The 25,746-nt window shown below is 34.4% G+C and overlaps 2 protein-coding genes across 8 annotated transcripts in view; both read left to right on the top strand.

The window, feature by feature from the left end:
- Positions 1-12,398, top strand: part of LOC143239831 (uncharacterized) — a 55,531-nt gene extending 43,133 nt beyond the window's left edge. For all 7 annotated transcript variants that reach the window (XM_076481393.1, XM_076481387.1, XM_076481386.1 and 4 more), the window contains one exon: positions 9,545-12,398. In XM_076481393.1, coding sequence (XP_076337508.1) covers positions 9,545-9,736 — 192 coding nt within the window. In that variant the 3' untranslated portion in view covers positions 9,737-12,398. The remainder of the gene's footprint in view (positions 1-9,544) is intronic.
- A 2,104-nt stretch (positions 12,399-14,502) lies between these two features.
- Positions 14,503-25,746, top strand: part of LOC143240220 (uncharacterized) — a 34,580-nt gene continuing 23,336 nt past the window's right edge. Inside the window, exon 1 of the mRNA XM_076482338.1 lies at positions 14,503-14,765. Coding sequence (XP_076338453.1) covers positions 14,711-14,765 — 55 coding nt within the window. The 5' untranslated portion in view covers positions 14,503-14,710. The remainder of the gene's footprint in view (positions 14,766-25,746) is intronic.

Here is a 25,746-nt window from a genome sequence, read left to right as displayed (position 1 = left end):
TAGGCACAACTCAAATACCTTTTGTATGGCTTTTTTCTACTTTACACACAGAATGATTAAGTTTCAGACATCATCAGTACACAGGCTTTGTTAAGTTAGATATTTGTCCTTTGTCATTTAATATAATTTAGATGAATTTCAAGTTGGATATTAATTATTACTTTGTTTTTGTATGTAATATTAGTGGCTTGCATATTTGTTATATTACATATTTTGTTGACTCAGTAAGTTTTGAGGTTTTTTTTAATTTGATATTAATAAGCACTCTAACTAGGAATCTTTAAATAGTTTGAATATTGCATATCATTACTATTAGTCACATAAAACTCATTGTTCTGTCTGAATATTTTTTTCTTGCCATTGTCAAATATGTGCTTTAATCCTAATTATCATCAGTGTTGGCCATTATTAACACCCCTCAATTCACTGATTTCCTTATTCCATGGAGGGGTTTCATCATTCCTACTTCAGTTGGGCCTAGTCTTCCCCTGTTTGTCTTTGGGATATGGAACAGGTAGTTCAAAATGCTCTCACCTTACATTCTCTCACAGTTCAAAATATTCTATCTCTTTTGGGGATGTCATGTTCTTTGGAAGCTTTCATTCCCATGGGTTGGATTTGTGCATTCCCTTTCTTGGGAGCTTCTAGATCAGTGCAACATCTACTAAGATTCCTTGAACCACCCTTTTACTCTTCATTCTCTGATTAGAGTCATTCTAGCTTGGTGGTTAGACAGAGACCAGACCACGTCAGGGATGCTGCTTCATCCGGTTTGAGCTGCTTATCTCATCTCCTGGAAGATTTCCACTCTTTGGTTGTTCAAGGAGTTTTCTCTCAATATTACTATTGTCAAGCTTCTACTGAGCTGTGTTTCACTCAATTCCTTTACTGTGGGGAAGGGTGGTTATGGCACACAGTGGTCACTTATATCACTAATCATAATTGGACCACTTCCAAGTCTCCCTGTGCTTTCAGATCTTGGACCTCCTTTCCTGGGCTCACAGTCACTACATTGCAATCATTACTTACCATGTTTCTAGTGCCTTAAATCTAGTTGCAGATCAGTTATTTTGTCCCAACAAGATTTTTTCCCATAGAGTGATCCCTCAGTCCACTGGTCTTTCAGTGGATATATTACCATCTCAGGTCACCTTGTATATGCCTTTGCCACCCATTGGTACACCAAACCTTTTTCTTTTTAGTCTCTTATTCCACACCTGATGACTGTGGAGGTGGACTCATTCAGTCCACTTGTTGCATCTTTTCTTTTACAATCCATCAACTTTTGTCCATATCCATTTACCAAAGCAATGGTTTACCTTCCACATTTGGTCCCATTAATGTGGTTTCTGTCTTTCTCACCCTTGCATTCCTGGTTGTTTGACAAAGGGTTGTCCACTTCATCTATGTCTAGCTATTGGGTGACTTTTTTTGAACACTTTCCCTTTGTCTAAGTTTTGTAATGTTTTGGCTTCCCAGTAAATTTTAAAGATTCACTTTTTCATTTTTCCTGGTTTGTAAAATGGAAATATTTTTATGATACACTGAAACAAATGCTTTAGTAAACTAACTTCATCAGGAAATGTTAGGTAGGATGGGTCCTTTCCTCCTGCCAGTGCAAATAATAAAACAAATATTTTGCAGCTTTATCCATCTGTTGTTACTGCACTTTGGGAAATGCGAGATACATTCTTTGATTACACTGTGTAACAAAGTTGCAGTTGTTTCCTTTATATCTATGGTTACATCACCTGTTCTTCAACTGTCACACACTTTGACAGTTTACATTCAGTATTTTTGTTTACATTCAGTATTTTTAGCACACACACACACACAACATGTCATCACAATTCAACATTTGTATAACTGCCTGCAAAGTTTGAAAGTTGGTGTTATAGAATATATGTTTTCAAGACTTTTGGCATTTGGAAATGCTTCCTAAATGAAGGCATTTCCTGTCAAGCTTATACACTTGAAGAATTGCTAATTTTACAACTATTCTGTTAGGGTATATGGGAAGAAGGTTATTATCATTCACCTACCTTTGCTGCTCCTTTAGTACCATAGAATGATAAGCAGGACTTTGCAAACAAGTGTTAAAAGATAATTTTTCTTTTTTAGAACAGGAATGCTGGCATTTTCTTTGTCATCATGAATATTTCTTTGCTTCTTGATATTTTTTTCTTAGAAGTTCAAAGAACCTAACTGTGTTTAGGTTGAGCTTTTGGTTTTGCATGGGAAACTGGAGGTGTTTTTTTCTAAGATGAGAGAGTCAAACATGAAACTGTAACAAAACACCATTTTAAATAAATATAACAAAAAGATGGACAGATATAACTACATGTTATTTTATAACATTACATACCATATTTTCTGTTACAGTGTTATTACTGGCAATAGTAAAAGTGTACTAACATCAGGAAAAAAATTCAGCATTAAGTAATTTGATGGCATTCTTCACTGTTACTCTTCTCATCATCACTTAATAGGGCCTTGATGATATACAATTGGCAATACAATATGATTGCATTAGGAAAAATCTTTCAGTGATTATCATGTACACTGAACCTCACTGGGAATTCTTACCTTTTGCAAATGGACTTAATCATCTTGTACTGTTGCTGCATAAAACAAATATTTGTTGTCATCCCAAACTTCCCAGTGGCACAGCGATATGTTTGTAGTCTTACACCACTAGAAACTGGTTTTTTATAACTGTGGTAGGCAGAGCACAGATAGCCCATTGTGTAGCTTTGTGCTTAATTCCAAATAATTAATGAAACAGTCAATTTAACATATTTTTCCTATTGTTTATTCAATATCCTAGCAGCAGGATAGTGATCCAAAATATCTTCAACACAACTATTATGCTGTAGGTGGCACTTATTCATAATGAATTTCCTTTGTATTCTGTCATAAATGATCTTATTTTTGACTTGACGTCCCAGGGTCTCTGTTTGGACAGAGATAGAGAAAGATGTGCCCCTCATATGGCAGGCCATGATGAAAAAAAAGGGAAAAAAATCCAAGAAAGTATTTATACATTTGTAAATACTATAAATTTAATAAGCCTCATCACCAGTGATATTTGAGTAAAGAAGTACTTTATTGAATGATATCATCAATCAGTTTAATATTTTAAGTCCTGAAATTTAAGGCTAATTACTTAAAGAGCCATTATCTGTCAGTGTGATACTTGATGCTGTTTCTCTCAGGAAAGGTTTCCTAAATCGGTTTCCAGGCTAGAGGAGGCAAGATGCAGTACATCATCTAGATGTGAATCAGAGTTGGGTGTGCAACTTGTTTGTGATTTTCGTTTTGGAAAAACGTTGCTCACACACATAGGTAATTCCAGAAAAAAATGCAATTTTTTGGCATAGTCTATTAATTTTCAATAAACCTCAGCTTCAAACACATATTTATTGTAAAAGACCAACAAGGAGACACCTTCTGCATAAAATTTTGATTCCATAAGCTCACGGCTTTGGTATTCAGTGAGTTCCATTCGAACATTTTCAAGAATTTTATCCACTTTTAGATGAAAAGGAGCAGCAAACAGCTTGAAATCAGCCTTGTGTAACTGAATGTCTACAAAACGTAAGGACAACTGACTTCTAAGTTCACATATAACAGTGATGCATTTTGAAGTGTCATTGAATTTATTTTCTTGTAGTTCAGGAAAGTGCACAAAGTTCAAATTTTCAAGTTGGCATTTCCAAAATGAAGATTCATCTCAAATGCTATATGTTCGTAAAGTACATTCATTAATTGACTACGTCCTTCCAGCTGCAAGTTCTGTTTATTTAAGTAGAAAGTTATATCCACTAAACATATAAGATCCGAGAGCCATTCAGGATCATGAAACTCTGAGGCATTCTCCTTTTTACTTTCCAGGAATACAGCAATCTCTTCTCAGAGCTCATAAACTCTTAACAAGGCACCTTGGCTGAGCCAGGGAACACCACAGAAGTACAATAAATCAGAATAGTGTGCTTTTGCTTCTAATAAGGGTTGTTGAAACTGCTGATTCTGTCTTGGGTTACTTGGGTTGGCTGGTGGGCATGCTAGAGGGTGTGTCCAGTGGATCACAAATCTTCTCTGCCTTGACCCTTCCAGTCAACAGGAGGTCGAGTGTACTTCTGTTAATGTTGCTGGTGATCAGCTGATTCTGTGACATCTGTTGGGGCTTTTGTTGTGGCTGTCACAATAGATGCCAAAAGTGGCCCTGAGGCTGAAAATTCTATATCCCTCTTCTGAGTCTATGACAGACTCTGATGCTCTGACATGCTGACTGCTGGCACAAAAGTGTTATATCTTGAGGAAAAAGTGACTTGTGGTCTGTTAGTTCTGCTGCTGCTGCACGTTTGTCAGTCTTCTCATTGTACTTGACACCAGCGTGGTCTGGGACATACACAGAGGTGGAAGATTTATCATGGAGATAAGGTGCAGCCTCTCTTCACCCATTAGGTAGTCAGCCACACTGGATTCGCTGCAACACTGCCATGGAGCCAGTGGCAAACACAACTATGGTGACATCAGGGGATTCACTGATGAGCCATCCAAGAGCTTGCTTGACAGCCTCAAGTTCCATCCTGGTGCTACATATGTACAAGGTGCATACTTCAGACTTCTCAGTTATGGGTGTGCCATCCAGAAACGCAGCAAATCCCTAACCTGCTCTCATGATCTCTGGTGTGAACGAGCTGTCTGTTGCAATGATAAGATTTCCCTTCTGGCCAAGTTACTGGAACATCTCCTGGCATGCCACTTCTGCTGCACCTTGAGGCTATTCTCTACAATCTCTGATGAACTTGACAATCACTGCAGTTTGGCATTGCAATTCCTCTTCTGCAGACCAAAGCCATGGAGGTTGGTTGGAAAGAGAATATGAATAGCAGATCTTCTTGCAAGTCAGTGCAGCTACTTCAAGCCACGACTTCCTTTTAAAATGAGACCTAGGTACTACTTCAAGTCTTGTATGGCATAAAGAACATTGTTGGTTGGATGGTTCAGCAGTGAAAGAGTACTTCCTTTTAAAAATGTGAAGTCCATGCCTTGGATTTTGCTAAGCCTTAGCAAACAGTATGGCTCTTTGTGATGTTTGCCTGTCCTTGATATTGGGGAATCAAGTGAGATGATGGAGTACTGGCATTAGAGTTAATTTGGTGCAACCTGTGATGATCCTGAGACATGCATTCTGCAGTCTTTCAAGCCTTCTAAGTTGGTTGTTGTTGAGTTGTACCAGGGGCAGTGCTTAATCAACCACTGAAAGCATGATGCTTCAGTACAGCATGTTCAAGTGACATTCCTCTGCATGCCTGCCTGCTGCAGCATGAAGGGCATTCATTCTTTTTATGGCCCTGACAGTGAGCTCATCCACATGCTTGGAGAAGTTCAGTTGCCTATCAAACACAATGCCCAGATAGCACAGTGAACCCTCCTGTCTAATTTGTGTGCCTCTGAAGGTTGTAATGGGAATATCTGATGTGTCAGAACGATTGTTGAGAGTAAGGAACAGTGCTTTGGCCTTCTCTGAATTAATCAGTATGCCATTAACTTTACACCAATCTCTTATGTGATCCAGCCTGGGTTCAGTCCTACTTGCAATCATATCTGTAGATGGTCTACTGGTATGAACCAAGATGTCATCAGCAAAGGTTTTAATTCTGATGTCAGGTCTGTCCAGCCTTGCTAGATCAAGGGTGTGAATGTTAAAAAGAACAGGTGACAGAGGTGAACCCTGTGGGAAGCCAGTGCTTATGGTTGACCAGTCTGACCTCCATTCGCCATGTTTCATTATGACACAGAGCTGGCTGAGGGCTAACTTAACCAGAAATGCAGTAAATCCCCAACCTGCTCTCATGATCTCTGGTGTGAACGAGCTGATACACAAAGTTGGGAGTCCCAAGTGCAACATCTTGTCAGCGGGGAGAGGAATTCGCACCCTATTATAGGCCTCTTCAAGATCAAGGGCAACTGCTAGAGTGTTCTCCTTTTGTTCAAAACCAGACCACATTTCTGCTGTGAAGCTGGTGGCATTGATCCAAGTTTCACGTTGAGGCTTATGTCCTCCAAGACCATCAGGAAGCAGGTGCTCAACCTGTTCAGTGATGTAGCAAGCAACAACTCTCTCAGGGTCTTAACAATAATGTTCTGCACCACAATTATACGATATCCCTTGAGGCTTTTGTGGTCTTTTCCTGGCTTTGGCACAGCATTTATGAAAGCATCTGTCCAGACTTCTGGGATGACTCCTGACTTCCAGCTCTGTTCATAAGCCTTTGCTAAGCTCTGGATCACGTCTGTTGGCAGGTCTTTAACATTCTTGACAGTGTTGCCATGTGGTTTGGGTGCTTCTTCCTTGCTGGTTCTGATGACATCCATCACACTTTCTATGTTGAAGCACTGCATGGGTTCACTCACTTTAATCATCTCTTCAGTTTTATTCTTGACCACTGTCCTGTGATCTTGATCATTGTGATTACTTTGATTGATGAATCCAGCAAGGTGTAGTGATGCAACTACTGAGGCAGTGGGCGTAGTATAGTTTAGTGTAGTGCTTCTACATTCTCGATTTCAGCTGCCTCCACTGGCTAGTCTATAGGTGGAAAGAGGAGCAGACTGTGCAAGTCTCCCTCGGCCAGTACAGAACCTCTCCTGCACCAGGACTCTTGCAGTGTCTCTCCCATAGCAACACACAGTAACTGGGCACCTCACGACCCCAGGCTAAACTGCAAGGGATCTTGGAGCATCTTGAGCCCCATAGGTGTGATGTGCGTGGCCCATCGGTGTGTGGACATGTCCTGACAAGCCCCAATCAAGACCCAACTATGGGTTAAATAGTTTTGGTGCCTTGCAGATTAGTATTTTTATTTAAAGGCTAAGGGGACTGGCCCTGAGAGAAAGGAGGAGGAATGACTGTCCTCCAGGCAGATGAGAAGTCTTCTAGACGACCAATGCCTCAACAGACACAACACTGTAGGTGCCAGTCACCGGTTTTAAGGGTGTTTATATTGGTGGTAGGATACCCACCAGGGGTCGTCTACGATGATGGGAGTGCTATTTAGCACCATTGGTCAGTCACTGCCCGCCTAACCCAGGCAGCCCTTTTGCAACAGGCACTGACCTCTTACTATCTACCTGCTTCATTGGACTTAGAGGTAGTGCCTTAACAAGTGGACAGTAACTTGTCGCCTACAAATACAGTAAACTCGACAATTGGCACCCATGCAGATGCTGGCCAGCGCTACGGTGTGCATGTGCCTGGAGAGATGACTCAAATGGTCAACAGAAGAGTGGAGAGAAATAAGAGGAAGAAAAGAGGTCCTGGGTAAGAAGAAGCCTGGGAAAAGAGATGACTCATTGATGATTCTGTTCTCAATACAATATGAAATTTACTGCTTTCACCACAACTTGCATTACCTTTTTGCATTCTTGAAGCCTTAGCACAGTGTTTCCTGATAAATGATACAGTGCAATTTGATAATTTTGTTTTGAATGCCAACTTCTTCCATGTGCTTCTCAAGAAATGCCACAGCACCTTTATTTTTACCTGCCATTGCTGGTACACCATCTGTAGTGTCTGAAATTAATTTTGAGATATCCAAATTCATGTCTTTCATACAATGTAGGGCTGCTTCGAAAGGTCGGTTCCAGCAGTAGTTCCCTTAAATGGTACTAGTTGAATGATTTATTCAACAATATCAAAATCTGAGCTAATACCGCGTAAAAATATTGCGAGCTGTGCAGTATCTTTTGCATCTGCACTTTTATCGAGTACAATTGAAAAGTACTGGATCTTGTCATAGTAGTCATGTATAACTTGTTTAACATCAGCAGATATTTCTTCAACCCGTCGTTTAATTGTTCTTACAGAGAGACTATTGTTAGAAATTAAATTCTTTTTATCTGGGCATGCAGTGTCTACCACTACCATTAATCTCTTAACAAATTCCCTCAGTGACGAAACATATTTTTAGCTGTTAATGGACTTACTGCATAGCTGGCACTTGTAATTTTTTTTCCGATTCTGCACTTTGTTTTGTGAATACTAACCTTTTGTTTCCAAACTTTTCCACAGTTTATCAATTTTATCCTTTCTTAGTTGTCCATTCAAGTCACTATATTTCTGGTGTATTGTCAGGTAGTGACGCTTAGCATTAAATTTCTTATTAACAATTATAGGTCTATGACAGATTAAGCATGCTGGTTTGCCACAGTGTTTCACGAAGAAGTAGTTCTCTGTCCAAGTCTTTCTGGAACACTCGAGATTCAGCATTTACTTTCGTACGTTTTGTTGTGATCTTGAGGTTTGCTGAAAAAAAAAAGTTAAGTTTAAGTTAGAGTTAATTATTTCCGCGTTTTTTACATTAAAGTTTGATGATTAAACAATTATTTCTAGTGTCTGCAAACTTTAGAATTGACTGCCCTAAATTTTCTTCTCAGTCAGATCAGGGCTGTGGACATAGGATATGTTTATGAAATGGCACACACACACGTGTGTGTGTGTGTGTGAGAGAGAGAGAGAGAAAAAACATAAAAGTGGTAAACATTCTTTCATATTTCGATACCTCACACACGTGGATCTATGCAACTAAAACTCACATACTCACAATAATAAATGAATAAATCTCACTTAGTACCATTTTCGTAATTTAAAATATATTTGTTGAAGGCAATGGTGGGCCGATCAGGTCTGCGAACCGTATTTTGACGACCCATGCTGTACACAACACACACTGCAACATGTACTTTCAAACTGTAACGAATCGATTCATTTATTTGAATACTTTTTATCCGCCTTTTTTGCGAATAGTCTTTCTCAGTCTGGCTGTTAAAGTCGTAAAACGGGTGAAGTCTTTTTTTTTTAAATGATCTGGAATACTTTTTAAATTTCCCGAAAAAAATGAAGGTTGGCGCATTACATGTCTACTACTACTAGTAGTATTCTTTAGCTCAAGTACACGTACTTCGTCCATGCTGAGACAAATTACATGAATTGTTGCGGTTGGTAAGACGAAATATTTGAAACCGTTAATGTTTTTGTGATTAGCTTTTCTGTAGTTGAAGTAGTCAGTCAGTGGTTTTTATTGCAGGAATGGTGATTCATTGTCTTATGTTCAACAGGTTTATATTTCGGCTATTAACAGTGAAATAAATATAGGAAATAGATGATAAAAAGTTGAAAGTAAAAACTATCAGCAGAAGTGATGTGAAATTTTAAACGAATGTAATAGTACTACTCACTTCGCATTTTTCAACCAAAGTTTTATTGTAGTTTCGAGATCGGTGAAGTTGACCGATCCCGAATAACGTTACACCTGTAATGTTTACTAAAACTTAAATGCTCATTAATATATACAAAACTTTTAAAAATTTAGAGTATGAAAACTAATGGTGACTTTGGGATAACGAAATCGACGCAATCCATTAACTCTAGCGAAAGAGCTTGTCTATCAATTCAAACTTAAGAATAGCACTCTTGTAGTTTTATGTGAAAATCAACAACAGAAGAATATGGTGTTTGACTTGGTTTTTTTTCTAGGTTGATCTACCGCCACTGGAAACACGGGACACAATAAAACAGTCGTTTTTACATTACCATGTATATCCTTTCTTCATCAAGCCTACAGTGCACTCTGGAAAACTGGAAGGACTTTTGAATCCATCTTCATGTATTCACTTTTTCCCCCAGTTTATTAAGCGTCAGCAGAAGATATCCAAAAAACAACAATAAATAAAACTATCTTTACAAAATATCAGGTGTCTGTGCCACAGATGTTAATGTTCTTGCAGAATATTAAGTTCAATTATCATGACTTTTTTATTCTTTATTTCCTTGTAAATGGCTGATAGGTCACTGACAGAGACGACTCTTTCGACAGCAATGTAGTGTTAGAACAAACGTGTGAGATATGGCACTATTGCGGTTTTTTGTGCGTATCTTGCTTCATATTGCAGAACGTTTTGCAAAAGATGACCGTGTACTTAATGAAGCGAGGCTTTTATCAGTGCACTGCTTGCAAACGAGTTCAGCATTCATGCTATGATTGAGATAAGTAGATTGCTCGCCTTGATTATCCAAAAAGTATGTCCTCTGTAACATAAGATTTCTGGTCATCTGACTAGTCATCGTCCTTTGCTTCGTATATGTTATCAGCTTTCGCGAAATTATTTCCGTTAGCGATGATTATTTACACATTCTTTAAATAGCGTCCATCTATGATGCAATGTCACATTATTGACTGACGGCGGGTTTCGTTTTTTTGGTTTTTTTATCAGCAATTTCATGTTTCTAGAGAGATTGTCGGTGTTATGCGTAAAGGGTTTTGTGATTATTACTTATACCTAGGAGCCTTCAACGAACGTCTTGAATAAAAACTGCTAGATAGTTTTAGTCATGAAATTAATTAAATGTTTGTCAAATTGATTTTCACTGGAGCGAGCTGTGAATAAATGAAGTAACTACGTTAAAACTCAACTGAGCTTCGTTTTCTGGTGTATATTCGAATTAGACGATTCTTAAAATTTACTTTAGAATTATTTATTTTTGGACCTTAGGTTTGCAAGTTATGGAAATATTGTCGTCCGAACATTTCTGCACCACAAAGTAGGCTATAGATCGAGGAAAGAAAAGTCGGTTCAGTACGTAATAAAAATAAGGCTTTTATTTTTCAGAAACAAAAATTGAACAATCTTTCTTATAATGTCGGTAAAAGTTCCAAAGTAGTGAAATGCTTTAAACACGTAATATAACGCACACTTTCAGTTGCATTGTACAAGCCATGGTTTTTTGTTGATCGTTCAATTATAACATCATCAATTTTTCTATGATTGCATCACACTTAAATATTGTCCAGGAGTTAAATTCACTAATGTTATAGATGTGAAAAATTACAATATTTTGTAACTCATGGTGAGTAGCAAAATTATGCACACATGTATGCGAAGGCTATCATTCCGCCAGTGTAGTTATCCAATGTTAAACCGTGAAAAGTAATTTATTACTTAGATGTTTCAAGAATTTATAAATAAAACTGATGCATTTGGCGTTTCTCAGAACTCCCCCGGGAATTAATTCTATGTGATAAGACACGAAGCAAAGAAATAGGAACGAGCTAAAATAAAGGACATTTAATGAACGAAATAAATTTAGATAAGAACTGGTAGACTAGTCAACTATTAATAATTTGGGGATTGTAATATTCACGCGTTAGACATACAAGTCATTAATTAAAAACATTTATTTTGGCACTAATTCTGAACTTTAATTATCTTGTCGTGTTCATTACTAACTGGCGCTTATGGAATGGCTGGAAGTCAAATCACATCCACGAGACGGCTTAATAAAAATGTAGGTAAAATAGCAAACAAACATGGAATAAACTTCAAGCAATTCTAGTTTTTAGCATCAGAAATAATAATATATTGATAAAGAAGCAGAACAGGCTGTTGCCTCTTCCCGAGGGTGTTAAACTTTTTTTCGCCATCATATTATTGGTCGCTAAACGTATTATAGTGATCAAATAATAATGAAAAGTCGATTTCATCATTTGTTTGAGTAAATTAACATGTTTGCTATTTTAAAAGGAACACATAGTTTAAACTTACGATAGAGTTACACTACCCGATATATATACTAAAGATGTTTTAATTTCTGTTTATATATATTTAAAAAAGACTTGTTATTTTATTAGTTACTTCGAAATGTGTCTCAAGTACTTTAATGGTATTGTGTCATCATCTCTAAGATAGTGTTCAAGTTTCTTTTTATGTACCAGTATGTGGCAACTTCATGCCAAGTTTTTCACATAGAGTAACATAAAGTGTATAAACGAACAAACATTCCATATACCAAATCGCAATGAACAAGTGTCTTAAATTTGATTTTATGTCTTTTCACTTAATTTTTTTTAGATTTGCAATATCACAATCTATACTTAGCTTTCATAGTATATAGTAATTTGTACCCTGTTTTGGCTCTTGTTTTGAGTAAGTTGAAAGCATAAAACGGTATGTTAATATGTTCAGTTTATAAATTGTTTTCATGTAACATTGATACCACGTGTACCTTTTACTGCATGAACAGCTTTGTTTCCTGAAAAAGAATATTATTTGAACAACATATAAATTAGAATTAAAAAAAACAATGTCTGCTTATAAAGTTTGTTATTGAGATACTGTATTGTTATCTTGCTCTTGGTTTAATAAGTAATATTTTACTAAGTTATATTATGAAAATGGTTAATTTTTTGAGGTAAATTGATAAAAAACTGTAACAAAATAATCTTCAAGTATTAAATTTATGTAATACAACTTGACTCGCAACAGATGTTGTGATATTTGTACAATATCCTCTAACTGTTCATGAAAATAAATTGTGTTCATCTTGAGCTTCACCACTGTTCTTTATTTCTGATTTTGCTTTTAATTTCATTAGAAGTTAAAAAACACATTTTGAATTCTAAAACTTTACGAAACTGATAAAACTTTCATTGTGATATATATATATAGTTTTTACTCCCTAACACAGCCAAGTATACCATAAATCTCGTGCTAAAACTATTTTATTAAAAATTAAACTTTTTATCACAGCTATTGTTGGAATTTTGTGTGAAAATTAAATTCTGTATGTGATGCACCTGTAAGTAGTGTTCAATAAATATATATAATGTTCAATAAATGTTTTTGAGTTTTTTCAACATACTTCTTAATTCAGTTGAATGAAAAGTGATCGAATACAGTATCACCCGTGTGTCAAATGCAGCTTATTATGGAAGGTGGCAATTTGTAGTTATGTTAATTTTTTGTTCATGGTTACCAAAGACACATTAGAACAATTTTGAAGAGATTTTTATCGAAGCTAAAGCATCAATGACTTTGTTCTCGGGCTTCGTAACGAACTACTTCAGTATGGGCGATTCACGATTCGTTTCGACTTACATTTGCACTGATAATTGAATAGCGTTATGTTGTTAGAACACAGACATCAAGTAATGTTATTGTGGTTTCAAAACTGATAGTGAAATATATTCTTTAGTTGAAATACCTACTTGTGCTAATTGCAAATATATACGTTATTCAAGTTTTTTGCATGAAAAACTAACGTCTTTGGTTAAATAAAACTGTTTTTTTCTGAGTGCTTAGTTACGGAAGGTTGAACTGTGCAACCTAAAGTTTCACCTAGATGTTACTTCAGTGTTTACATAATTTCGGTCTAATGTTAGTGCGTTCGATTTGCGGATTTCAAACTTGCCCATACAGCCATTATAATCTGCGATCAATCCCATTGTTCCTTGAAGAAGAGTAGTTTCAAAACTTGAGGTTGGTAGCATTGACTGGTTGTCTTCCCTGTAGTTCATTACGCACTGTTAAGGCAGATAACATTTGAGTAATTTTGCGTGAAACGACACATAGTTTCATCAACCAAATTTAAAGTAGATTTTAAATAAAAAATTAAGCCTTTCACAATACCTATAGCTGTAACATAGGTTCGTGTCCGATCTAAAAATTTTCATGGTTTCACCAACTATGGATTATGCTTTTATCCATATGTCGTGTGACTTGTGTTCATAGTACTTTACAAATTATTTCTCTTTTTCCACAATTAGTGAATTAAACTAATGACATATAATAGGGGGGTCGTTGCTGTATGCTTATTTCTTTACTGTTTAACTTAGTGCCTCTGTTCCAGCAAAATGTATACATTCATCAAATTTGTCATGTAAAATATGTTTTGGTTGAACAGTTAGTAGTACGATGATATCACATTAATTGAGCGCCCTCTACTTTCACATTTTCAAATAAATCAAACACTTTTTAAAATGTATAATTATCACTTTAAATAAGACGTATTGTCTAAACTGACGTCTAGCTAATGCACTATCACTGAAATCAGTAAAAATAAATTTAAATCCTGCCTTATGTTCATAAAATGATTCCCGTGTTAGTGAAGTGTCATTTTGACCACTTATAGTGACAACCAGAATTGATTTTTAATGTCTTATCATTACTCGGTCTACACACTCGTGTGTTTTGTTGAAACATCAAAACATTTGATACTGTAGATCTTATCAAACGATTGGGTCAAATGTATGTATGTTTGTGAGACTTTCTAATTACTAACTAAATCCACACCATCCGACTGGTAATCGTTTATGTTCTAGCATCTTGGACCCTATTGTGTAAATTGCAAAACAATTTCCAACGCCAAGGTAATGAGTGATTTAATATAATTAAATGTGCAATGCAATCTAGTAATTGCAAATTTAATTTTTTGTCATAAGACGTAAATATAACTCATATGTATGACAATTGTGTTGAATATATGTGTTCTGTGCAGTAAAACTACAAACAAGAATTTGTTTAGGTTGACAAAAGAAACAAAAAATATCCTTCCTGCATAGTAAGTTATATATAAGTGTCATGAACTGAATCTGTTGCTTATTCCAGGAAATAAAACACGGAAATGACCTTATCCTGGAAATACAAGCTCTACATATACATGATAATAGCCTTCATAACTATATGTAAACTTGTGTTCGTATTGGTAGTCAGTGTAATGATATGTAATGTATCTATTGTACTTTCCTAACATAAGCCGTTACTAATATAGAAATGCCATTTTGTTAAGTGCATGTGTGTGACCTGCAGTTGGAAATTGATATCGACGTGATTTAGGCTACTTAGTATTTTTCAGTTCTACAAGATTATGTTTTCGGCCTGGTTATATTTAGTGATTCCTAGTGTATTCCTTTTCGCAGAAGGTAGGTTTTTAAGATGGTTTTATTTGTCAGTGTATTGTTTGTTTTTTTTTAGTTTGGCGCAAAGCTACTCGAGTAGGCAGTACTTACACAAACATTTAGTTTAAATCTTGTTGATCTGTTGGGTGTTGAGGAAAGTCACACCAAGGCTGAGCTTGCTGTTGCTAATTCGTGGAATGTTAGGTAGAAGAAAGGTAGTTAGTCAACATTACACACATTCCAATTCTATGGAAAGGACTTATCCATATTGCTGCTAAGATATGCTTATTACTGGGTCCCATACTGCAACTAACTTATTTATTGTAAGTTCCCATCTTCTAGCATGCTTATCACAGCAGAGCTTTAATTTATTCTTAAATTTTTGGGTAGTTTTAACCTTTAATTTCTGCTTTTTTCCTAACCATTACCTCAAGTTAATCACATATGCTGACACTTTTCGTGACTCGGCATTTTAATAAATCTACTTAACCCTTATCATCTGGTTACATAATAACTGAAAGTGAGAAAGTCCCGTTATAGAATGAGGGACTTCTTGATATGCAAGTGTAATGAAAGGCAATATCGTATTACAGTCAACATGATTCTCCAGTACCATATAGCATGATATTACCTGTTACATTTGCTCCCTCAGATATCTCATTTGTTTGGGATCTGTGCTTTCTTAGAGATCCACTTTGACGCAACTTTGTTATGGCTGTATTACTTGCATTTTGTTTTCCCTTCTTATGCCTTTCTACTTTATATAGGTTGTAATTAAGTTATTATTATGTACTTATTCCTATCAGCAGTTGGCTTATGGGGAACGAAAACATAACAAACTACTGTTTATTATTACAATTAAAGAGACATAGATTTATAACTATCTTGTTCTTGCTGATAGGATATTACTTTTTTCCTTCACCGATATTTCGTTTCTCTTGGTATTATTTTGATATCATCCCTGTCTATCATTACACTCCTCTTTCGTTTCAGCTAGAATCAGGTGCCAACATTCCATCATACACTATCTCTACTAGAATCAGGTGTTCAGCCAACATTCCATCATACACTAACTCTACTGCTGTCTATATTTGATCCCAACTATCTGTTACATCCATCCCATTAGATTTTGCGCCTCAAACTGTTTCCACCAATAATAATAATTCCGCCTAAGTTTAGTTACTTCTGTTTCCTCTACTACAGTTTCATTCGGACATTTATCCAAATTCTTACCTTCTAACTGCTATTCAGATATTTATTCTTGACTTATATTCTATGCTTCTACAGCAGCCAATTCGTCATTATTTGTATTGATTACATGATAATATATTAATTTCACTAATTCTACAGATGAATGATTTTTATAAAAAATTAGAATCCGCCTCCTCCTCCATTACTTTACATTTAAAATTATTTTATAGCCTTCCATATTATGAATTTGTATTTCATGCAATTTTAAAAATATATTTGTTATTATTAATATATCTAACAATATCGAACCAGCAACTATAGAAAAAAGTTCCATTTATTTTGTGTGTCCCCCGCTAGTACAGCGGTAAGTCTACGGATTTGCAACGCTAAAATCAGAGGTTCGATTTCCCTTGGTGGGCTCAACAGATAGCCCGATGTGGCTTTGCTATAGGAAAAAACACACTCCATTTTTTTGTGAATGTTATCAATATTAATACGTAGCAAATTCAAAATGTCATCTTTAATATATAACAATTTGTGTGTAATATAATTTATAGTTTCTTTATTTTTACAATTTATGAGTATATTCACTATTTCTTAAATTGGCATCCATAGATTACAATAAATTGAGTTATAAATTTCCAAATTACAGCCCAAGTATAATTTTATTACACTCTCAGTTTCTGATTTTCTTACAAGCACATTACCATTTTGTGTCCAAATAAATATTTTGTTTCCCTTAGTGTTGTTCTTCCCTTATAAAACAGTTCTCTACAAGTAGCTGTTAGATTTTCATTTATATAACCGTTTGTGTTCTTCCATATTTTGTTAGGTTTTACTTTGACCAATTTCTTATTTTTCAACCATTTGTTTTTATCCAAAACCCTTTTGAGTTTAACTATCTTTTTATCTGGTATATTAATCTCTTCAATCACTTTATGTACAATATCTTTCAGTTCCCGATTATCTTGTATCTCTAAATTAATTCTTCGTTCATACTGTTTCAGATCATTAACTAGAGCTAATTATTTTTGAAGATAAATCACTATTTTCAGTGTTATAAGCCTTTAGAGTTTCAACCCAATTTTCCAATATCTTGATACCTTTCACATATTTGCTTTATATTAAAGATATTTCATCATTCTTAGCTGACAAAAAATTATGGATTCTCTGATTTATATCCATTTTTATTTCTTCTAACATTTTTAATTTTTTGTTTATAGTTTAGGACATAGTAGCTACCATTGGATTATATTAATCATGTTCAGTAACACCCAGATGTAGCTGAGATTTTAGGATCTTCTCTTGACCTTCAATATGAGTATATTTTAACGAATTCCTTGTTTTAGACCCCAAATGGCACAGTAGTATGACTGCAGACGTACAATGCTAGATTCCGGGATTTGGTACCAGTGGTAAGCAGAGCAAAGATAACCTATTGTGTTGCTCTATGCTTAACTTCGAACAAAGAAAGGAATGATTGTTTCTGTAATCTTTTCGTTTACTACATTTCCGTTGCTGCTTGCTGATGAAGTATATTTTCCGTCGTTGAATAAACCAGAATTTTCCTATCATTTACTGCTATCTTAAAAGCGGTATGACAATTTTTCTGGCATTAATTTACAAGTTACTATTAATGTTATAAAAATTTTCACTAGTTTCTGTTCAGATGTAAACTTGTACGATATGCTAGATTTGATCATTAGAAGTAATCCCTGGTGATAAAATGCAATCGTGGGTGTTCAATCATTCTATGGCTAATGGTTAACAAGTAGCTAAGATGCCAGTGTATGCTTTGTGTATGTATCTCTGTTTAACGAGTTAAATACAACAACAATATCATTGAATTGAATGATCTATTTATTATTAATACACAAGAACTTTCTTTTTGTAGCCGTCTTTAGGATGGAACAGGAAAGGTACCGCCATTTCTCGGGATTTTTCCGGTAAATGGCAAAGAGCTAAGATTTGTGGTCTATCATAAACAATACTTCACTGATTGCCTGATATAGCCTAATGTTTAGGGCACTCGACTCGCAACCTAAGGGTCACAGGTTTGAGTCCTGTACCCGAACATTTTCGCATAGTCAATCCACTATTCATTGATAAAGAACAACCCAAGAGTTGGTGGTGTGTGGTGTTTACTGATTTTCTTCTCTCTGTTCCGTCACTTTAAAATTAGAGACATATTGCGAATAGCCCTCGAGTAATTTTGCACAAAATTGAAAATAAACTAACAACAAGATTCCTTGTTGCCGTAACTAAATTCCCTAGTTTTAGGTACTTGAACAATGCAGTTGGCAACAAATGACACTGTACTTTGTTCATCTGGGGATGAATAGTTTCACTGACATCCTAGTTCATGTATTTGGATGTTCACACATCCTTCACCATCTGACCTGAATTTTACAACCCCCACACTAGTAGAATAAATTGTGCTATATCTGAGTTGTATATGAGCACGAGTGAAGATGACTGGGTTCCTGCCTTTCAAGAGGCTGATAGCTCTTTTAGTTTTGTTAGAGCTATCATCACCATTAAAATAGCCAGTCTAGTATTACATAATAAGCGTATGCTCCAGGGCGTTTTTAAAGTTCGTGATATCTATCTCTTAGGCCTATTCAGATCATATGTCATCTAGTAATTTGAAGTGTATTTTTCTCACTCTTTCTTCAGTTGCTGCATGAGGCTAGACAGTGGCTAATATTTCTGTTCAAGGAGGCAAAACTTTCATTGAACATTACTACTTTTAGTGAATAAATATGTTTACCTATCAAGCCTGACCAATTCTTGCTCTAGAAGAGAATAATGCTTACTTACGTGGCCTTCTCAAAGTAAACCTTTGAAATCATGGAAAGAGGTCAATGTGAATATAGTTGCACGCGTATGTGTACACTGTGGCTGAAAGTCTTCAATAGATGAGAATGTTATCACAGAAGCAATTTACATCCCCTTTGATGGCAGTTATGGACTGGTCCAGCTTTCAATCATTCTTCACTAACCTATTGGATAGGCACCTGCTGTTAGCTTTTGCACCTGAATGTACTTTCCAGTAATTGTCACATATATCAGATAATCCAGGACTGGTCTCCTTGTCATAGCTCATGATGGTCTCAGCCTCTCTGTGGTACATCAATAAGCTCAATATCCTCATCATTATATGAAGAACTATAGAATTCCAGCCTTTCTCTGCGAAATACTTCCCAAACCAAACGGGTATAATTTAGTGAATATTTTTATTGAACACCCAGATTTTAACTTAAGAAAACCCAATGAGAACATTCATGAGTTCCCCATTACCAGCCATTTAGGATCACCGAGAAATAACTAAGCTTCCATCTAAACCTGAAAAAGAACCACATTTCAAAAGCCTTGCATGATAATAAAGGGTTTCTTTTAACGTTAGATGATACTGATAAGATGGTGATGCAAATATAAATCAATTAAAAACTATAAGTCCCATTCTGCAGTTGATATTGTGACTTTCCCATTGAACAAATGAGACTCGTGAGTTAGTTGCAAGTCAGTGACAAGTTTACATTAATATTAACTACAACAAGGGTCAAAAATGTAAAAAAAAGCTAGTTTCTGCCTGTGCTTCAGCACATGGTTTAGATTTATCACTTCAAATCATGCCATCAGAGATATTTCTTTTAGGTTTCCATTTTTATTGTATTAGTGGTATAACCATAACAATAAGACTGTAAGCCCCAATGTTACATCATGTAACATGATGCCTTGCACTATGTTCTGCAGAAGAGCTGACAACTGATACTATTCTTAAGTCTTGAAAGTAATCACAGACTTTAGATTGTATCTGGATGAAACCTGAAACTACTATTGTTACATTTGCTACCTTGTGCCTCTGCTTCAACACATGGTTTAGATTTATCATGTCACCAATGAGTACCTCACTGTAATCGTCAGAAGATATGAGCCATTTCTGATGAATTGAGCATCTCAGTTCATCAAGAATGCTAAACAACGTCTTTGTCTAAAATATCAAACACAGCCTAATAGTCTTCTCAGTATATTTTGCTAGCTGGTATTTCTCTAGTTTCTCACCTGATTATATTCCAATAAACATAGTGCACCATTTACATCTCACTCCTCTCCTTGAACATAGGTAACTCAAATTAGTGCCTGGTGGTTCCTCAGCTAGTTAATGAACACCTTGGAGTCCAATGAAAATGCCTCATTAAAGTTTTATGATATTCAGGCTGTTTTGCTATCACAATCTAGCTTTTCAGTAATGTCGAGAAAACCCACTTGTAGATAAATATATATGTAAAAATGGCTCGTTTGGGTTGAGAAAATTTTTTACGTAGAGGAGTGAACAACGTTTCGACCTTCTCCGGTCATCGTCAGGTTCACTGAAAATTTTTTACGTAGAGGAGTGAACAACGTTTCGATCTTCTCCGATCATCGTCAGGTTCACATGAACCGTTTTTACATATATAATCTAGCTTTTCCACCTTATGCCCTTTCATGCACAAGTCAGCCAGTAGAGGTTGCATAAAAAAGTTTGAATTTCTCCTAGCTACCTATCAACCTTTCAATTGGGTTTTATTTATTTTTAATTTCATACAAATTTACTGGATGTCAATCTGTGCTAACCATTCCTAATTTAGCATCCCAGTTCTTGCTGGGCTAGAGTAAAGATAACTAGTTAACACTCCTGCTAACAACTCTTAGGTTACTCTCTCAACAATGAATAGTGAAATTGGCGTCACATTATAACGCCCTCATGTTTGGTGAAGGAGATTCAAGCCTGCGACAAACAAATTGCAAATTAAGTACCCTGAGCTCCAGGCTATGTCAGGCCCGCAATCTCTCAGTCAGAAGGACAAATTAATTAAATTATCTTCACAATTGCTAGCACAAGTTCTTGGTCTGATAAAGCGTCTCTCCTAGTTCTTGTCATATTCTCTAATCATGCCACCATCTCAGTCACAACTTTCTCCTGTCTATTTCACGTTCTGTATGTTTCATATAATACATGTTATTGAGTATCACCTTTTATAAACGTTCAGGCATTAGAAAACCAAATAGAAAATAAGCATTAAATAAACTCAATAATAAACATTTTTTGAAAAGTAATGATTATTCATTATAATGTCTTGAAAGAATAACATGTAATTTTGTTACAAAACAAATAGCACAAACTAATAACTCTATGAAACACAAGTTTTGTTTCTGGATAGTATGTGTTATTTCTTAATTGCTTATGTTGCAAAAGTACAGAACATGGCCATTATTCACTTCAAACTTTACTTTTGTGACCTGGATAATCAAATTTAGAAATTAACCTATTTTATATGTAAAAACGGACAAATTTGCACATTTTCATTTACATAAGGTCCGAATAAAACAACATGTGAATAAAGATTTACATGTATTTATACTAAAACTATACAAAAATCAACAGAAATGTTAGAAGTGAGTAGTTTTTTTGAGATTTGCGACTTTAATGTAAATCACTTTCACGTATCAGTCCCCAAATACAGTTTCTTATCGTGTTTTCGTTATAAGCTCCCAGGTTTCAAAAGTAAAGTTTGAAGAGAAAAATAGATTTTTTTCGTTCACTTTAGGCATAAGCAATTGGGAAATAACACTTTCTGCCCAGGAACAAGAAAAAGTAAAAATGTTGTTACATTGTGTAATTCACACATTGTTTCACAAAATACATGCATATGAACGTGTAAGAATGTCAAACAGAACCGATCAACCACTCATAATTTCATGTGTCCCCATTCGCACACACTGTCAAATTAGTAAACACCTTCTGTCTATTGATAACTTCAAAATCAAGATCTTGAAACTACAACCTTCCTTTTTAAAGAGAGTCTGTCCATCTCAAACTAACATTCAAGACAAAATAACAGCCTCAGTTCCTTTCAGATATATATTTCTATAAAATCATTTTATTAAATTATTTTCTTACTCTTAGCAGAATTTGTATATTTCTTCCTCACTGTATATTTTATATACATTTGTTTCACTCCATATTCTTAGTAAAATTATAATGAATTATTTTTATCTAAGGTTTGGATAATCTGTGTTAAATTAACATTATTCTTTCTTATCATATAAATTTTTCTTTTTTTAATTATATAATTAATATTAATATATGTCATGTCTTGTCTTGATAATTTACTTATGTGCTTATATCATTTTGTTTTCTGTATTTTTTGGGGCATTATCTATCTTGTGTCGACTACATGCAGCATAATTAGTTATATATTACTTTATTCTAATGGCCACAGACGTTATAAAATGTGATAGTAAGCGATGGCTTACATGTCCTTCTCTAGTTCATCCGATTAATTATAACTATTCCTTTTGTAAAGTCAGAAAAGGATTTATTTATTAACAAGTGGTATGTGTAATATGCAATATGTGGAACAAACGTTTAATACTTTATATATTCTCATCAATCTGTATAGATCTAAAAGTAAGACTAATGTGGTGAAACCAGTTGAATTAGAATATTTTAGAATTCATCTTTTGCTACAATGGTGAATAAATTTTTGTAAATTGTGAACATAGAAACAGAGAGATTACAAATATATATATATATATTTTTAGTATAAAACTTTATGTCTTTACGCTTTAAATGAAGACTATAACGATACCACAGCTGTAACTTTAAGTAATAATAATAATAATTGTATTGGTAATTTCTTTCGCCTACGTGGTATCAATAAAAACAAAAGGCACAAAAGAAAAGTTAGAGGAAAAGGTTTGCTTTGAAATTAAGCGCAAAACTACACAAGGAATTATCTATGCTCTGCCCACCACGAGTATGGAAAGCCAGTTTATAGTGATGTAAGTACAGATACATAGCTCTGTATGACTGAGGAGCAGAAGAAGAGAAAAATGTGTTGAATTTATTCAGTTTTGTACAGATTTAGATGGTAAGTTTTATATACTTCCTAATAGTCGTATTTACATCTACAAGAACATACATAAACAAATATTTCAAAATTTAAATTATTAGAAAAATCGTGATCTCATTTAATTTTTAAAAAATTGTGTTAAACATTTAATCTTAGATATTATAAAATTTAGACTTAAGCTTAATAACTTAAATGATAAATTTAATGAAGTAACAAAAGAAATCGTTGTATATAGTATATAATTTTAAGCTTGAGATTGTTAATGATTTACAAATTTCTAAAACTTTTCATGATTCTGCAACAAAATATATGATATTTCCTCTAAAACGTCTAAAACCTGTTATCAGTTTTAAATACGAAATTCCAATAGGACCTTTCATATATAATTGTAAAAAATTTTAAATTCATTTAAATATACATAATATGCACAATTTACCCTGTGATTTTCATTTAAATTCCTTGGCAAACTCTTTTCATAAACGCGTTATTACAGGTCATTTGGATACACTAAAAGGTAACTCTTTTATGAAGAATCTTGGAAGAAAGTGGTAAAATTGAATAGCTACAAAATGTAAAGACAGATATATTAAATTTCATAAATAAAAAAAAAATAAACGATTATATTCTCAAACTTAATTATTCTACACTTTATTCTTAAATTGGTTTCTAAAATGCAGATATTATGTGATTAATAGAGTTAAGGATAAGTTAACTTTTATTAATTTCACAGAAATATCCAATAAATATAACTTTCTCCAATTTAAATTTAAAATTGGTAAAATACAAGAAACATATATTATCGAGCCTATTGATGAAACAAGCTGTAATTTTGGTTTTATCTGTAAACGTTTTCATGCACAACTTGTAAATAATGAAGTAAATACTACACAAACATTTCAGTTACAAAAAAGTCTGAAGATATCATCATTAACAATTTTTTGAAAGCTATAAAAAAATTTGATGACAGATAAATCCATATTCATAACTACCGTATCTATATGCTGTTCTTAAACTACATAAGTCTCCCATTAAATTTTGTTTTATTTCCAATCCAGTAAACACTATAGTAAAACAAACTGTTGTTTTATTAAATAAATTACTGATCATTTATTTCTTAAATTACAACAAAACACAAGTAATAAACATGATTTCTCGATAATTAAAAATGAACCTGTCTTAAAACATTAGAAAATATAAATAAATCAACAGATAATATACAAACTTATGATTTTACTACTGTATTTACAACTATACCACTTAACAATTTGGCAATGGTGATTAATTGATTAATAAACCAATTTATAAAAGTACTTATAAAGATAGGAAAACAAACTTTTACTGCAACAGTTTCAAAAATATGTTCAGGTTTTGCATATATAATTACACATGTATATATTGCATTTATTTTGATGAACATATTTATAAAGAAACAGTAAGTGTACTAATGAATGCTAATTATTCAAGCAATGTTGCTAATTTATATCTTTACTGTTACGAAAATATATTGACAAATACTTTTTCAAATCCAGAATTATTTTCTCTAACTGATAAATATATTGATGATTTAATTAGCATCAATAATCCATTAATAAATAATTATAACGGTAATATTTATCCCACAGTGCTGCAAAGAGAAAACACTTCTGTATCAAATACTGAAGTACAATATTCACATTTAGATATTAAATAAATTAATCATTAGTGTAATATTAATATTTATGATAAAATAAATTATTTTAGATTTCAAATTTGTGGACTTCCCCTGCCAAACAGTAATCTAATAAATAGTGCTATACAGAGCATTATAGGCCCAGTTAAGGTGCTCGACTGCCAACCTGAGAGTGGCGGGTTTGAATTCCAAACATGCTCGCCCTTTCACCGTAGGGGCGTTTTAAAGTGACCGTCAATTCCATTGTGCGTTGGTAAAAGAGTAGCTCAATATACAAAATATGTATGTACATCTCAAAATAGCAGTATAAACAAAACCATAATAAATACACTAAGCAATAATTTCAAACTTTTGTAAGAGAAGTTACTTATTTGGATTGTATCTTGTAAAGGTATAATAATGTAGATGTGTCACTTTTCCTATTACGTAATTCTTGTAGAACATTAAGATCTTGATATTAGCATGGATGGGTGGAGGATGGGAAGTATATCTACAGTTTAGGTTGGGTTTGTATAGTGATATCTTAACTTCGTGGAATTATGCACCAGTATCATTATGGGAGCTGGAATGCCAACTTGGACACTTGTACTATTTCCCCTCCCCCATTAATGTATGGATTCCAATTATCTCTTCTTAATTTATTTATTTTATTTATTTTATATATTTTTGAACAGCGACCTACCCACATCTGGCTGCAGGCATCGAAAGGTGGTAAGGATGTGGGACGTTGTGGGCTAGAGCACCCACATCTGCTTTCTCTCTTTTTATATTCTGTGAGGCCTGCGACACTGACGTTAAATTTAATGGACGGAATACTCCAACGCATTTGGGTCTTACTTCCATCAGTACCTCAAAAACCAGGACACAGTTCATAACTACCTGTCTCATGGTGTATGTCTAGGTGGTGCATGTTTGTTTTGTAGCTGCGAACTTTTTCTTTTATTCATATTCTACGTAAAATTGATTTTCTTTTTCGTCTTCTCAATAACAGTTCAGTTAATTTGGATATGATGTGTCAAATCCACGCTAATCTATGGTATTATTATTATTTTTTTAGTGGTTAGGGATCTTGACTCGTAATTTGAGGGTCGTGAGTTCGAATCCCAGTTGCACCACACATGCTCACCATTTCAACTGTGGGGGCGTTATAATGTTACGTTCACTCCCATTATTCTTTAGTAAAAGAGTAGCTCAAAAGTTGACAGTGGGTGGTTATGACTAGCTGCCTTCCCTCTATTGTTACACT

The sequence above is a fragment of the Tachypleus tridentatus genome, chromosome 13, assembly GCF_004210375.1.
Source record: "Tachypleus tridentatus isolate NWPU-2018 chromosome 13, ASM421037v1, whole genome shotgun sequence".
Classification (NCBI taxonomy): domain Eukaryota; kingdom Metazoa; phylum Arthropoda; class Merostomata; order Xiphosura; family Limulidae; genus Tachypleus; species Tachypleus tridentatus.
Note: the sequence above shows the minus strand (reverse complement) of the source record. Positions and strands in the feature narration are given on the sequence as shown.